This window comes from Oncorhynchus keta, chromosome 19, assembly GCF_023373465.1.
Source record: "Oncorhynchus keta strain PuntledgeMale-10-30-2019 chromosome 19, Oket_V2, whole genome shotgun sequence".
In the NCBI taxonomy this organism is placed as follows: domain Eukaryota; kingdom Metazoa; phylum Chordata; class Actinopteri; order Salmoniformes; family Salmonidae; genus Oncorhynchus; species Oncorhynchus keta.
This window is the reverse complement of record NC_068439.1, coordinates 44,353,863-44,366,252: the sequence shown is the minus strand read 5'-3', so window position 1 is coordinate 44,366,252 and position 12,390 is coordinate 44,353,863. Positions and strand designations below refer to the sequence as shown.

Sequence of the window (12,390 nt, the reverse complement as noted above, 5' to 3'; positions counted from 1 at the left end):
ACTGCATAGTTTGTCTTCACTATTATTCTACAATGTTGAAAATAGTTTTTTTTTTAAAGAAAACCCTTTGAATGAGTAGGTGTGTCCAAACTTTTGACTGGTACTGTTTGTGTTGCAGACACCAACCAAAAGAAACTAAGAAATGTGATAACATAATAGATATGCTAATAATGCAATTTTTTAGTTGATTATAATGTTATTGCATTGGGTTGAGTATTTATCTGTTTAAAAAGAGACCTGTGTGTGTGTTTATGATGTATGTTTGTATAAGACAGACAGCACTCACTTGAGGATCTCCTCACGACACTGCCTCTGTGTGGCAAAGCAAGCGATGGCCCACATCTTGATCTCCACCCCAGTGTGGAACTGTTTGCCCCTCATGTCCCACACGCCGTGGCTGGGCGTGGCCACCGTGCGGTTCTGCAATGACACCGCAGGGTTCATCTGCTGGGACTGCCACCCACACACACACACACACATACATAAATACAGACAGACAGTACAGACAGACAGAGAGGTGGAGAGACCAATTGGTTCTAAAAGATTGAGAAAATGTTGTTTGTATTTTCTTCGAAATGGTCATTTAATGAATCCAAAAACATTGTCATGCCATTTGTCATAGCCTTCACATAAGTAAAGTCGTAATCATTATTTTCAGAGAAAAAAAACAGAGGTGGGTGAAAGAGAGAGGGTGGTAGAGATTGACAATTGGCGGCAGGTCGCCTAGCAGTTAAGAGCGTTGGACCAGTAACCGAAAGGTTGCTGGTTCGAATCCCCGAGCTGACTAGGTGAAAAATCTTTCTATGTCCTCTTGAGCAAGACACTTAACCCTAATTTCTCCTGTAAGTTGCTCTGGGTAAGAGCGTCTGCTAAATGACGTAAATGTCAAAAGTGACTAAATGAAAGAGCCAGGGGCAAGAAAGAGAGAGACGGGGAAGCTAAATTACAGAGACATGCGGATGAAGGATGATTTAAAGGGTAGGTACCATGAAGTGTTCCAAGCTTGCCCTGCCGCCGTACTGCAGCCCGGGGGCCGGCAGCACACGGCCCGTCACCTGAGCCATCTCGTCACGCACGCGGAACTGAAACTCCTGGACGAACGGGTCCGCCTCATAGTTCGCACTCCGCACCTGGATACAGAGTTGGAGTGAATGAGAGAAGAGGAGGATAGAGGGGTAGGACAGAGTTTGGAGTGAGATGATAACTTAAGCAGGTGCATCACATTGGTGGTGGCTGAGACGAGTTTCCCCCTTACTACAGTATGTAAGTAATTTGAGTATCTGGAAAAGTGCTATATCAATTAGTAAGATGAATAATAAAGACATGTCACTCAGTAGTCGTAACACCTCGCAGTCATTCAAGGGCGCTATAGATAGTACTCACCAGCCTGCTGATCTCCTCCTGTCTGTCTGGGGCAGAGCGGGCCGTGGCTTTGATCATGGTGGACGTCTGGTTATCAGTGAGTTTTTTAATACAGCGCTGGCCAGCTACTATGTTGCACACCTGCAAGGAGACACATAGGAATGTGAGTTAAAGTAACTTAATACAGTAGAGCAGAACTGGTACAGTTTTATGCTTAGGGCCCTGAGTTGATCCTGACCACATGAAAGACAATAACTCAGGTCTCTTCTTATGCTGACTAAGATCACGGCTGCTGAGCGCAAACTCCCATAAACAAAGCAATAATGCACATAATCAAAGAGGTTGATAATTGGTCAAAAGTACAAAGAGCCAGTGGTACTCACCTCCAGGGGCAGGTAGGTGTGTTTCTGCTCCTGGCCCACCTGTAGGCAGGGGAGGTGGGGGTACTTCAACTGCAGGCTGTACTTCTCTCTGAAGTACTGGGCCACCGTGCGCTCCACTGTCTGACCATTCTCCAGCTGCAGGGGGAACCTGGGGGTTCGGGGAAGAGGGACATGGAGTTGATGTTTTTGTGACTTTGTGCTCATCTAGTTCTCATGTTTAACTCTTTGGGGTGGCTTCCTGGACACAGATTGCTTTTTATTCCAGGAATAAACTTCATCTCAATGGAGAATGTGTCAGAGTTAAACTACACATATCCCCAGTCACTCTGTGTAGGTACTCACGTCTGGTGGCTGGCAGGACGACGAGTCACGTTACACACTCTGTACTTCCTCCGCATCGTCCCGCAGTGGGTCACTTCCACCTTCAGACCTGGACACAACAAAAGGAAGGAGGGGAATATGTGTGAGAGGAACTATCCAACTATAATTATATAGTTTGAGGGGCTTCCAATGCCCAATGCAAACACATTATCATGTGGTGTGTACAATTTGGTAGGTAGTAACACAATTACCAATATCCCTACAACCAAAACAAAGTCAGAATGACAAAAACATTAGCCCTGGAGTTCAACAGTGATGCAAGGAGCCTAGCAGTGCTAGCACTCCCGAGCCTGGGGTGGTGGTGACGTCACTCTGCATACCTTTGATCTCTTTGGTGAACTTGACCCTGTGGGAGTCGGTGAGGGGCCGGGGCTGCTCGTCTATGTTGTGGATGTCCAGGACCTCGCACATGAACTGGATCACCGGCTGGGCCTTGTAGAACGCCGTGGCTGATACTATAGATGAGAAGTGGTCAAATGAAAATAAGTTACTTCAATGCGGAAGGATCCAAGTTATGATAGTCTACAACCAAATCCAAAGAGTAAGAGTAAGATTAGGTTCATTCGAAATCAGAGACTTCAATGTAGCTAAGGAACCCAATTCTGATAGCTTTACAACCAAAGAAAAAATGAGGGATAGGCTGAATTCTATTCCAATTGGACTAATCAAAGACATAAGTAAACAGGATGCAACTCAGACACTTCCACGCTGCCTCTGTGCTGTTTGATGCTACTTGGCAGGAGCCAAACACTTTTAATAACTATTAAATCAAACTCTGTATTTAACAAGTCTTTGAATTGCAGTCGCTATAGACCTACTCATAATATGCAGGAGAACTATCGCCTTATGGTGAGGACAGCCAAGTTGCGAGACGCAAATCGTTAGGCAAGGGCAATTCTGTGCCACCAGTAAGTACAGGTAGTAGTGTGAAATCCCCCCCACAGTTCCCGCAGCAGGGCATTTTTTCCACAGCTTCTGGAAATAAATGCTGCCGGCAGTCTTAACCAGTGTCGCTCATTCAGTCAACAGTGACTTTCAACCGGTTTTCCCCACTAAGCAGCAAGTCGGAGTCAGAGCCCGAGCATTCTCAGGTCCGTCCTCCACCCGTTTACGGGGTCTGAGCGGCCGAAGCCTCCCACCATTAGCTCTGACAAATTTAAAACCCTAGTCATTTCCAGCTTAGTGGAGTCTGCCCATAGCACAGTCATTGTAGTCAGCTCAGTTTTCCCCATCAAGACAGTATATGTCTCTCCCCTCCTGGAGGATCTGAGCCATAGGACCATGCCTCAGGACTACCTGACCTGATGACTCTTGGCTGTTGCCGTCCCCAGTCCACCTGGTCGTGCTGCTAATAGTTTCTGCTGTTCTGCCTGCGGCTATGGAACCCTGACCTGTTGTTCTGCCTGCGGCTATGGAACCCTGACCTGTTGTCCTGCTGTCTTAACCTCTGAATGTTCAGCTTTGAAAAGCCAACTGACATTTACTCCTGTGGTTCTGACCAGTTGCACCCTCTACAACCACTGTGATTATTATTTGACCCTGCTAGCCATCTATGAACATCTTAAAGAACGATCTGGACTTAAATGGCCATGTACTCCTATAATATCCACCACAGCCTGGTTCCCCTCTAGGTTTCTGCCTTTCTAGGGTGTTTTTCCTAGCCACCGTGCTTCTACATCTGCAATTCTTGCTCTCTGGGGTTTTAAATTTGATTTCTGAATAAGCACTTTGTGACAACTGCTGATGTAAAAAGGGCTTTAGAAATACATTTGATTGATTGAGACCTCACAGACTGAGTGAGACGCTACACAGCTACTACATCATCATCCAGACAACATGGAAGGAAACAAGTCCCTGCCAACAGTAAAGAATATATTTTTTAATCATTGTCCATGTTCTTCACAGTCAAGGGCCCTCACCGTCAATGTTGAGCATCATCTTCCACATGGCGGGCCGCACCGATTGGTGGAAGCCGAACCACACCTCCCTACCCCCGCCCAGGGGGTGGTCGTAACCCTCTGGGGCGGAGAAGAAGGAGCGCCCCACTGGGGTGTACCTGGGGAGAAGAAAGAGGGTCACCTTTCACAGACAGAAAATGAATTTAATTACTCTACTAATCATGTTTCAAAACTCTTGAACGTGCCGTCCTTGGCCAGCTCTCCCGCTATCTCTCTCAGAATGACCTTCTTGATCCAAATCAGTCAGGTTTCAAGACTAGTCATTCAACTGAGACTGCTCTTCTCTGTATCACGGAGGCGCTCCGCACTGCTAAAGCTAACTCTCTCTCCTCTGCTCTCATCCTTCTAGACCTATCGGCTGCCTTCGATACTGTGAACCATCAGATCCTCCTCTCCACCCTCTCCGAGTTGGGCATCTCCGGCGCGGCCCACGCTTGGATTGCGTCCTACCTGACAGGTCGCTCCTACCAGGTGGCGTGGCGAGAATCTGTCTCCTCACCACGCGCTCTCACCACTGGTGTCCCCAGGGCTCTGTTCTAGGCCCTCTCCTATTCTCGCTATACACCAAGTCACTTGGCTCTGTCATAACCTCACATGGTCTCTCCTATCATTGCTATGCAGACGACACACAATTAATCTTCTCCTTTCCCCTTCTGATGACCAGGTGGCGAATCGCATCTCTGCATGTCTGGCAGACATATCAGTGTGGATGACGGATCACCACCTCAAGCTGAACCTCGGCAAGACGGAGCTGCTCTTCCTCCCGGGGAAGGACTGCCCGTTCCATGATCTCGCCATCACGGTTGACAACTCCATTGTGTCCTCCTCCCAGAGCGCCAAGAACCTTGGCGTGATCCTGGACAACACCCTGTCGTTCTCAACTAACATCAAGGCGGTGGCCCGTTCCTGTAGGTTCATGCTCTACAACATCCGCAGAGTACGACCCTGCCTCACACAGGAAGCGGCGCAGGTCCTAATCCAGGCACTTGTCATCTCCCGTCTGGATTACTGCAACTCGCTGTTGGCTGGGCTCCCTGCCTGTGCCATTAAACCCCTACAACTCATCCAGAACGCCGCAGCCCGTCTGGTGTTCAACCTTCCCAAGTTCTCTCACGTCACCCCGCTCCTCCGCTCTCTCCACTGGCTTCCAGTTTAAGCTCGCATCCGCTACAAGACCATGGTGCTTGCCTACGGAGCTGTGAGGGGAACGGCACCTCAGTACCTCCAGGCTCTGATCAGGCCCTACACCCAAACAAGGGCACTGCGTTCATCCACCTCTGGCCTGCTCGCCTCCCTACCACTGAGGAAGTACAGTTCCCGCTCAGCCCAGTCAAAACTGTTCGCTGCTCTGGCTCCCCAATGGTGGAACACACTCCCTCACGACGCCAGGACAGCGGAGTCAATCACCACCTTCCGGAGACACCTGAAACCCCACCTCTTTAAGGAATACCTAGGACAGGATAAAGTAATCCTTCTCACCCCCCTTAAAAGATTTAGATGCACTATTGTAAAGTGGCTGTTCCACTGGATGTCATAAGGTGAATGCACCAATTTGTAAGTCGCTCTGGATAAGAGCGTCTGCTAAATGACTTAAATGTAATGTAAATGAAATAATCTATTCTATAGATATATAATACACTGCTCAAAAAAATAAAGGGAACACTAAAATAACACATCCTAGATCTGAATGAATGAAATATTCTTATTAACTACTTTTCTCTTTACATAGTTGAATGTGCTGACAACAAAAATCACACAAAAATTATCAATGGAAATCAAATTTATCAACCCATGGAGGTCTGGATTTGGAGTCACACTCAAAATTAAAGTGGAAAACCACACTACAGGCTGATCCAACTTTGATGTAATGTCCTTAAAACAAGTCAAAATGAGGCTCAGTAATGTGTGTGGCCTCCACGTGCCTGTATGACCTCCCTACAACGCCTGGGCATGCTCCTGATGAGGTAGCGGATGGTCTCCTGAGGGATCTCCTCCCAGACCTGGACTAAAGCATCCGCCAACTCCTGGACAGTCTGTGGTGCAATGTGGCGTTGGTGGATGTAGCGAGACATGATGTCCCAGATGTGCTCAATTGGATTCAGGTCTGGGGAACGGGCGTGCCAATCCATAGCATCAATGCCTTCCTCTTGCAGGAACTGCTGACACACTCCAGCCACATGAGGTCTAGCATTGTCTTGCAATAGGAGGAACCCAGGGCCAACCGCACCAGCATATGGTCTCACAAGGGGTCTGAGGATCTCACCTCGGTACCTAATGGCAGTCAGGCTACCTCTGGCGAGCACATGGAGGGCTGTGCGGCCCCCCAAAGTAATGCCACCCCACACCATGACTGACCCACCGTCAAACCGGTCATGCTGGAGGATGTTGCAGGCAGCAGAACGTTCTCCACGGCGTCTCCAGACTCTGTCACGTCTGTCACATGTGCTCAGTGTGAACCTGCTTTCACCTGTGAAGAGCACAGGGCGCCAGTGGCGAATTTGCCAATCTTGGTGTTGTCTGGCAAATGCCAAACGTCCTGCACGGTGTTGGGCTGTAAGCACAACCCCCACCTGTGGATGTCGGGCCCTCATACCACCCTCATGGAGTCTGTTTCTGATCATTTGAGCAGACACATGCACATTTGTGGCCTGCTGGAGGTCATTTTGCAGGGCTCTGGCAGTGCTCCTCCTGCTCCTCCTTGCATAAAGGCGGAGGTAGCGGTCCTGCTGCTGGGTTGTTGCCCTCCTATGGCCTCCTCCACGTCTCCTGATGTACTGGCCTGTCTCCTGGTAGCGCCTCCATGCTCTGGACACTACGCTGACAGACACAGCAAACCTTCTTGCCACAGCTCGCATTGATGTCCCATCCTGGATGAGCTGCACTACCTGAGCCACTTGTGTGGGTTGTAGACTCCGTCTCATGCTAACAACTAGAGTGAAAGCACCGCCAGCATTCAAAAGTGACCAAAACATCAACCAGGAAGCATAGGAACTGAGAAGTGGCCTGGTCACCACCTGCAGAACCACTCCTTTATTGGGGGTGTCTTGCTAAATGCCTATAATTTCCACCTGTTGTCTATTCCATTTGCACAACAGCATGTGAAATTTATTGTCAATCAGTGTTGCTTCCTAAGTGGACAGTTTGATTTCTCAGAAGTGTGATTGACTTGGAGTTACATTGTGTTGTTTAAGTGTTCCCTTTATTTTTTTGAGCAATGTATATACATTGTAGACTACTAGTATATTCAGGACTATAAGGGTATATAAATTAGAGGTCGACCGATTATGATTTTTCATGCCGATAACGATACCGATTATTGGAGGACCAAAAAAAGCTGATACCAATTAAGCGGGCAATAATTTTTTATATTTGTAATAATGACAATTACAACAATACTGAATGAACTTAATATCATACATCAATAAAATCAATTTCGCCTCAAATAAATAATGAAATATGTTCAATTTGGTTTAAATAATGCAAAAACAAAGTGTTGGAGAAGAAAGTAAAGTGCAATATGTGCCACGTAAGAAAGCTAACGTTTAAGTTCCTTGCTCAGAACACGAGAACATATGAAAGCTGGTGGTTCTTTTTAACATGAGTCTTCAATATTCCCAGGTAAGAAGTTTTAAATTGTAGTTATTATAGGAATTATAGGACTATTTCTCTCTATACGATGTGTATATCATATACCTTTGACTATCGGATGTTCTTATAGGCACTTTAGTATTGCCAGTGTAAAAGTATAGCTTCCGTCCCTCTCCTCGCCGCTACCTGGGCTCGAACCAGGAACACATCGACAACAGCCACCCTCGAAGCAGCGTTACCCATGCAGAGCAAGGGGAACAACTACTCCAAATCTCAGAGCGAGTGACGTTTGAAATACTATTAGCGCGCACCCCGCTAACTAGCTAGCCATTTCACATCGGTTACACCAGCCTAATCTCAGGAGTTGATAGGCTTGAAGTAATAAACAGCGCAATGCTTGAAGCATTGCGAAGAGCTGCAGGCAAATGCACGAATGTGCTGTTTGAATGAATGCTTACAAGCCTGCTGGTGCCTACCATCGCTCAGTCAAACTGCTCTATCAAATCATAGACTTAATTATAACATAATAACACACAGAAATACAAGCCTTAGGTCATTAATATGGTCGAATCCGGAAACTATAATTTCAAAAACAAAACGTTTATTCTTTCAGTGAAATACGGAAGCGTTCCGTATTTTATCTAACGGATGGCATCCCTAAGTCTAAATATTGCTGTTACATTGCACAACCTTCAATGGTATGTCATAATTACGTAAAATTCTGGCAAATTAGTTCGCAATGAGCCAGGCGGCCCAAACTGTTCCCTGACTCTGCGTGCAATGAACGCAAGAAAAATTGCACAATTTCACCTGGTTAATATTGCCTGCAAACCTTTCTTTTAGCTAAATATGCAGGTTTAAAAATATATACTTCTGTGTATTGATTTTAAGAAAGGCATTTATGTTTATGGTTAGGTACACGTTGGATCAATGAGTCCTTTTTCGCGATTGCGCACCGCATTGATTATATGCAACACAGGACACGCTAGATGAACTAGTATGAACTAAATGAACTAGTAATATCATCTAACCATGTTAGTTAAAAGTAAGGTTGCAAGATTGAATCCCTGAGCTGACAAGGTAAAATTCTGTCGTTCTGCCCCTGAAAAAGGCAGTTATTAACCCACCGTTCCTAGGCCGTCATTGAAAATAAGAATGTGTTCTTAACTGACTTGGCTTGTTAAATAAAGTTGTACATTATTTTTTATTTTTTTAAATAGGCAAAATCGTCGTGCAAAAATACCGATTTCCGATTGTTAGGAAAACTTGAAATAGTCCCTAATTAATCGGCCATTCCGATTAATCGGTCGACCTCTAATAGAAATACATATATACTCTTAAACTGCACACCAAACAGAATAGCTTGTTCCACATCAAATTTTTCTTTTTTAAACACAGCATAGAGCTTTATAGCAGTTCTACAGTACGTGGACACGCCTTGGCCCTCAGACCATCGATAAATCTGTATGCCAGTGCTGTCCACTAGGGTGGCAGCAGTCACTCACTTCATGGAAGGCAGGTGTCGCAGCACCACATCCACTGCGTGTACAGGGTTGGTGCTGATGGGCTTGTCCAGCTCCAAGGGCTCAGGCATGGTGCGCCCCATCAGCACCTCGTGCAGCAGGTGCCAGCTGACTAGCGACACAAACTTGATGGACACTTTGAAGGGGCGATCCTTACCCCCCTCCCCTGGCAGGGTGACATCCAGATCCACCTGAGGAGAATATATATGGGAGCTCAAGCAACTCAATGTATCACTAGCACACCCATCTGACATTCAACATTGTAAATTACACTAGAAATGTTATCATGTGTATCTTCTGTGCGCGCGCAACTCACCCCCGCTGTGGCGACTGGTAGGGGGTTGGCTGTGTAGAGGCTCCTCTTCCCATCGTAGACTGGCCTTCGGTCCCCAAAGATGGTCACCTTGAAGTGCTTCACCATGGAGTCCACCACCTCCCTATAGGGGCACCAGAGAGACAAATATATCAACTCTCCAACACTGCTCCATAACCCTGGTCTTTTAAGTGGGTAAAGTGATGCAGAGTACAGTTCATGAGATCACAAGAAAGATCTGCAGCCAGTTTGTGTGGGTTTGAGAATATTGACGCTGACTGATGGACAGCTGTTTACCTGTTGACGCGACGTGGGCACTTCTCGGGCTTGATGTCTACTTCATAGAGGTAGACGTCCATCTTGGGGATATCCACCTGGAAGCAGTTGGCCAGCAGCTTGATAGGCTTCCCCATGGTGCCAAAGCCAGGCCTCCGTGGCACTGAGAACAGGGCCTGGGCCCCAACATCTCCTAGAGGGAGAGAGAGAGGGTGCCAGTACTCAATATAAAAACACTTATGAAAGAGGTTGTGGGGGAGGAGAAGGAAAGAAAGGGATCAAGAGAGAGAGAGTGTGATGAAGTGAGAACAAGAGCAAAATCAAACTGTAGATAGGAAGTAGTAGATAATGTGGCGAAAGGCAGTTATAAAAAGGCTGTGAGGGTATTGTGGGATCCCACTTAAGGTGGTGATGAAATAGGAGTCATGAGTAGCCTAGTTATTTTTTTCCTCCCCAGAGCTATTGACACTAAAGGCCAGAGTTTTATGGTAAATGTCACCACGTTAAGGCATTGAATTATCCTAACTGACAAACACAAGCTTTGGATGAGACTAGAGTAGGGGTGTGCCAGCCACACTATGCCAATTCTACCAAAGCACTTTCATTGACAGCCTCGTCGGAAACTACTCCGGTAATCATGACATCACAAAACCACACACTACCCACACTCAGATGAGCCGTAAACTACCTACTCCGACACCCACACAGAAGACATAACATCCACTCATATAGTGTCATGAGTCATCTCTCAGAAAACATCCAATCAAAATCACGTGGAAAGAAGAATATAATAAACCATATTTTTGACCAATGAGTTAAATAGGATATGTTCTTCACATATTGTAGACCTTAAATGTAGAATTACATGTAGAACATTTATTATAGGATCTCTATGACCTCAAATTGAAAAAAAAAGATGACTAGGTCTAAAGGGGAAACTGATAAGGTGAGGCTGTCCTGGTTCATAGCACTGTGTCAGGGTCAGAGAAGGACCCTGCAGTAAAGTGCTCTGGGATTAAGTTTCCCCTAGGTACAGATCTAGGATAAGCTTGCCTTTCCCCAATAATAAACTTAACCATTAGGCCTCATGGGGGAAATTACCCAAGATCAGCATTTAGGGGCAACTTCACCCTACTCCCAGAAGCACGGTGTAGTGGAGTGGGATCGTCTGTGATGGCGCGTCCCCCATTGTCTTATCACTCACTCCTGTGTCGTTTCCATGCCAACATCACCTATGTTGTTGCCACTTCTCCATGGTAACACAGACCATGCTAACAAGAGGGAGTCCAAGAGCGGGTGTATTTGAACGAATGTCTCGATAAACCAGGAAGATTATGATCAATATTCGAAGATTTAATATTTTTTGGGGGGGGTAATCTGAACCTTGCCTATATGAAGTAACAGAAGGTGACTGGAAAAGACGGTGATCACACGACTACATGGGCAGAAGAAACCGAAAAGGACAAGGCATGGCTGAATAGATGCTTATCACCTCAGATGCTAGCAGTCCACGTGAAGACTTTCCAGAACTCAAGGCAAAATTTCTAATTATTCTCACTACTGCCACCTACAGTACTGGCTACTGGCTGAGCCCTCCAGCCAAATACAGAGCAGTCAAAAATGGTTCTACCAACCCTGACATTCCCAAAGCCATCTTTGAGAAACTGGCCATCATTGAAAAAAACAACAGAGACTACCTCCAAATCAATAGTCTCTCTCAGCCACTGTGCAGCAACATCTCAACCAGGTGTCAACCCAAAGCAAAAAAATATTGACCATTGAAGCTGAAATACAGAAACTGCAACAGGTGAATCTCCAAATACGACAGAATATCATATCATCGAAGTCCAGCGCCACAGCCGGAGATGGAACCTGAAACTGCATGGGATGCGAGAAGAGGACTGGGAGAGCATACGGAGCGTTACCATTGACATCCTCGGGACAGTAGCACCCAGGATTCGAGACAAGCTCCCAGATGTCATCGACGTGGTGCACCGCCTGGGAAAGCAAAGAGATGACGGATCTCTGTGGACAACCATCATGTGGTTTACAATGTGGGGCGGCAGGTAGCCTAACGGTTAGAGCGTTGGACTAGTAACCGGAAGGTTGCAAGATCGAATCCCCGAGCTGACAAGGTAAAAATCTGTCGTTCTGCCTTGAAACAAGGCAGCTAACCCACTGTTTAACTGACTTGCCTAGTTAAATAAAAGCTAAATATAATAAAAAAATGAGAATCTGCAGAGATGTCGTATTGGAAGAAGCCAAGGAGTCCAGGTTTCTTATGGAGAATAAACTACGCATCGAGAGGCTCTCACTCCAGGAGATGCTGTTGCAATGGAAAAACTTTGGCCAGTGGTAAAAAAGGCTAGAGAAGAAGGTTAGAGAGCCTTTTGCATTTATCGATGGAAAGAAGATCGATTGTCAGGACGTCAAGTGAATATGAATGTTTTGTAAACACTGCTCAGGGATATAGCTACACTAACTCAAAATTGATGTCCTATTCTTTCTAAGTCAAATGAAAACGTTAGCTAAATGACTGAGTTAGGTAAATTGACATTTTTACATTCACCCCGTTTTATATCACCTGGTTTGTCAATGAATACAGG

The 12,390-nt window shown here is 46.1% G+C and overlaps 1 protein-coding gene across 2 annotated transcripts in view; it reads right to left on the bottom strand.

Moving 5' to 3' along the window:
• Positions 1–12,390, bottom strand: part of LOC118398330 (protein argonaute-3-like) — a 39,380-nt gene that overhangs the window by 13,697 nt on the left and 13,293 nt on the right. Inside the window, exons 2-11 of one of the 2 annotated variants that reach the window (XM_035793563.2) lie at positions 9,806–9,977; positions 9,512–9,632; positions 9,178–9,386; positions 4,046–4,182; positions 2,447–2,581; positions 2,088–2,175; positions 1,746–1,893; positions 1,384–1,503; positions 987–1,130; positions 287–453 (exon numbers count right to left, since the gene is read on the bottom strand). In XM_035793563.2, the coding sequence (XP_035649456.1) occupies positions 287–453; positions 987–1,130; positions 1,384–1,503; positions 1,746–1,893; positions 2,088–2,175; positions 2,447–2,581; positions 4,046–4,182; positions 9,178–9,386; positions 9,512–9,632; positions 9,806–9,977 (1,441 nt within the window). The remainder of the gene's footprint in view (positions 1–286; positions 454–986; positions 1,131–1,383; positions 1,504–1,745; positions 1,894–2,087; positions 2,176–2,446; positions 2,582–4,045; positions 4,183–9,177; positions 9,387–9,511; positions 9,633–9,805; positions 9,978–12,390) is intronic. The other variant, XM_035793564.2, reaches the window with a different exon arrangement.